Genomic DNA, 4,166 nt, shown 5'->3' on the forward strand with positions numbered 1-4,166 from the left:
GAACTTAAATAAACCATTCTGATGATAATGAATGAAAAGAAGGAGAAATTCATCTTTCTCACCTACATTCATTTACACATCTACAAAGAATAAAAGTTATGACAAATACAGCAGACAAAATTCTAAATCCTCAGTGAAACACAGCTGCTGAGTACAGTGATGCCTTTGTCACAAAATTTATTTCAGGATAGCACTGCAGGTTAATAGCAAAAATGGAAAGCTCTCTAAATGTCCATGGATAGTCATTATGAAAAACCCTATGACTATGAATAAAATGCGTAAATAACAAATATCAGAGTCAGTATGACAGTCTTGGTAAACTCTGAAAGAGGAAATTACTGAAACAGTAGATTAAAATGAACAAATATATACAGTCAGCACTAAAATTCACAAGAGCAAAATGCTGATACATCCTATATACTCTCAGCTATCTTACCATTTGTTGATAAAAGTGAGTGAGCTGCATTTTGCTGTGGTAACCACTTGATCTTGTTTATTTTTTCTTCTATCTCCAAGCTCTTCAAATAATCAAATTCAGGTTCATGGCTCTGGAAAGTGCTGTAAACATTGTACTCCCCCTGATTGTAAGGCTCATTTTTACTCTACGGAAAATAAGAACAACAAAAAAATGAGGTTTATGATGGCAATATATCTCCATCTCTTTGGAAAGGTTTATAAGCAGCCTTATAAATGTAAAAATATTGAAAGTGTAATTTAATTTCTCATTTAAAACACGATATTGACAGATTAGTTTCTCCAGGAATTAAATTTCCTGTAAGGATAGAAGCAACTTTTAATAAAAGGCTGAATTTTTTAAGAAATGTCAATTATTCAGTAAAGCTTTCTACAGAAGATACTGCAGATGGACTGAATTTTAAAGCAAAACATAAAGGTATCACAGCAAAGGCATTGTTTTAAATGGAATGGTTCCATCAAACAGGCAAAAGCTATTAAAACAATGTAGAAGTAAATAAAAAACAACCTTCTTTTTTCTTAGCTTAGAATTTTGTAGCTTTAAAGCTTTTTTGTTCGGGACAGCAAACTTCCAAGCTAAAGATCCTTACCTTCTTCCACTTCCTCTCCAAAAAGGTGACATTCTGATTTAATGAATCTTGAGATTACAAAGAAGTTTGTTAGTTAGATCCAATTAAGGTATTAAAAATAAAGTCAGGTTTTAGCAAGCTGTTAAGGACTGCATTGGTAACTGACATACCTCAGGTTCCCTTTGGAATATAACAACCCGACCCCCCTTGTCACCAGTAGCCAGCAGTTCTCCAGTGTGGTTGAACTCAACTGTAGAAATAATATCAGCTGGAGGGAAAAAAAGAGAAAAAAGGCAAATTTTAGACTCCTACCACAACACAAAGCCATTAGAAATATCAAGCACTCCACAAAAAAATGCAACAAATGAGGGATCTGAAGGAATGCAGATGAATTCAACAGCAAGTCACTAATGCAAACAGGCTGCATGCCATTACAATCTGAGGTTGCCACACAATGAAACAAGTGCAAACATAATGAGGCAAATTCGTGTTTCCAGCACATCTGCAGCTTGGGAGTGGAGATCTTTGGAGACGTTATGCTTCAAGAAGAGCAATATGAGGCTCCTACAAAGTTTTTTTCAGTACTGGAGACAGCAACGGCATTGGCCTCCTGGTATTTCCCCTAGCAAGGACCAACACAACATCTCAGTCCTGTTGCATGTATTATTTATTCTTCACCCTTGTAAGAGATTTAATACAACCCCCTAACACTAGTTTACTCAAATATGTGTTTGAGCCAAGAGTGCAAAAGCAAAAGCAAAAAAGTACAAGTAGCCTGTCCAACCGGAGAGGAATGAAGGCAAAACTGGAACTGCTCACTGTGCAATGCTAGCAAGAGCCCATTCAAATCATCGTTTTCCGTAAATCATTTCAGCACCATAAAAATGTGCCACTAGAAGATAAAAAGATCCCAGTCTCTTCTTTTTCTAATTTCCAACAACTCCCTTTCCCTAAGCAATTTCATCAGCTTAAACAAGAAACCTCATCAAAACCTGAGGCCAGTCCTGAGCACAAATTACTACACATCAGGATAAGAAGGGAGAAAGAGACTGCAGGAGCAAAAGAACTGTTTCTTCTGTTTGTATGAGAGCAAATGCTAGACTCATAATCCACGGTTAATCCTACACTATTAGCATAATTTAAATTAAAATGCCTAGTGCAATAGTAAATTAAGAAGCCATCATATATACAATCACAGAAAAATGCAGGGTATTACTCAGAGATTGCACGTATGAATCCTCTATAACGATCAGTATTCACTCATCAGAAACATGGGCCAGATTTTTAGAAGCATCAGTAGTTAGCAGCTCCCCGTTAGGCATAACAAGCTGTGGTTTTCAAACACATTCATCATCCATCAGTTTATACTGAGAACAATGAAGCGACAGTGGGCTAAGCTCTTTTGAAAACCTATCCCCAAATGAGTTCACTAAAATTCAAAGGAATTGAAATAACAAGTGGATGTACCATTTACTTGATACACTTTATGAATTGAAAACATCTGTTCCTATTATTCTTTTAATAAACTAGCAGTTGAGTGTTAGAAAGCTTCTATTGCCAGTAGCTCTCATCAGCAACACAGCCATCCAAAAGCCAGATTCTTACTGGAACATATAAACAACTCATCATCTAAAAAAGGAAAACTTTACCCTAATCACGGTAAAGAAAAATAGTTTTTAAATTTTTTTAAGAAATCTTCATCATCAAATTGTTCTGTCTGAAAAATATCCAACAAAACCAAACAAATCTTCCTCTTTTTTTTTCTCCACATACTACATATATAAAGGAGGAAGGGGAGGGAAATCATAAAGTGTGTATGTTTTTGGTTTTTTCTTGTTGGTTTTTTTAAATGAATAAAGTGTATGGATGTGTAGAGTTTGAGAAGAATGGAACATGGTGACTTATTATCTTTTGGGTCTGAACTCAAAGCTTCTAAAAGTTAATGGCATTTGATTTTTATGTGGACTTCCACAGACTATGTATTTTATGGGTAATAACCCCAAAAGCCCTAGTGTTAGAGTAGAGAAGAGCAGAGAGACTGTGCTTATGGTTGGTGATGCTCTGGGGCTTCAGATGTGTTGACTTTGATCTAAAAAACTGCCCTTTAAAAAAAACCTAAAAATCTGAACAACTTTTCTGGCATGTAAAGCTCATTTGCAGTGATTCCATTGGAAGAACATTTCTTGACTATTTCATTCTTATCCTGCAAAATTCATATTGATAGTAGGTGTGGGCTCCTGCTTATAAAATGATACCTGCATGATTTTACTCATTTAAAGCTGTATCTTAGACCAACCATACAGGCAGAACTGCAAAAGGGACTGTCACACGGACAGTCCTTTTAGAATGGAGATTCTCATCTTAGGTATGCAATGGGGGAGACGGGTAAATGCAGAGGGGAGAAATGTAGTATCTATTAAAATATGTGTGTATTTGTGTGTGCATACATGCACATGTGTAATGTATACATGATTTTCTCAACAGGTCACAAAAGAATCAGAAAAAATAACTGTGCAAAAGAATGAATAGCATTTGAACTTGTATGTGTGAATACACTTGGTATTGGCCTGGAATACTTCCACAATGGCATGAAATGCTCTTCTCTATGGTCACAGTGGTCACAAAATATTATATTGCACTTCACAGAGGGTGTCGGTCAATGCCCAGTAAAGTCCACAGGAGTATTTGCACAGACTTCAATAGTAACTGAACCAGGGTTACCATAAAACAGCTCTGCATTTTGTTATTGTATTGCATTTGTCATTAAAGTATTGTGTGCAGTTAAGTGATTATTTTTTAAAGAAAAACAGCTAAAACATTAAGTATCTGTGGTCAGTGTGTAATGATGTTGTTCTGAGGCAAAATTCTCTCCCCGCTAAGGTGTTTCTTCCAGATGCATCCCTCCTTTCTATTAGAAAGACTAATTCTGACCTGGAAACTACCTATGACTTTTAAATTAACTTGTTCTGAAAAAGAGCAGATCCAATATTCCAACCTTAGAGGCTGTGCAGCTTGTTGGTAAAAAATTATCCTTGAATTGGAAAATCACTTTTATTGATCCTGTAAATAACAGTAAAAACAATAGCCAAAAAGAAAAATCTTATCCAGCATATCTGTTCAGCA

General features: G+C 35.7%; 1 protein-coding gene across 1 annotated transcript in view; it reads right to left on the minus strand.

The window, feature by feature from the left end:
- LOC104520435 (serine/threonine-protein phosphatase 2A 55 kDa regulatory subunit B gamma isoform) overlaps positions 1-3,782 on the minus strand; it is a 50,025-nt gene extending 46,243 nt beyond the window's left edge. Inside the window, exons 1-3 of the mRNA XM_010162128.2 lie at positions 3,773-3,782; positions 1,214-1,311; positions 437-602 (exon numbers count right to left, since the gene is read on the minus strand). Coding sequence (XP_010160430.2) covers positions 437-602; positions 1,214-1,311; positions 3,773-3,782 — 274 coding nt within the window. The remainder of the gene's footprint in view (positions 1-436; positions 603-1,213; positions 1,312-3,772) is intronic.
- Between the last annotated feature and the right edge of the window lie 384 nt (positions 3,783-4,166).

The sequence above is a fragment of the Antrostomus carolinensis genome, unplaced genomic scaffold, assembly GCF_000700745.2.
Source record: "Antrostomus carolinensis isolate BGI_N321 unplaced genomic scaffold, ASM70074v2 scaffold5142, whole genome shotgun sequence".
Taxonomy (NCBI): Eukaryota; Metazoa; Chordata; class Aves; order Caprimulgiformes; family Caprimulgidae; genus Antrostomus; species Antrostomus carolinensis.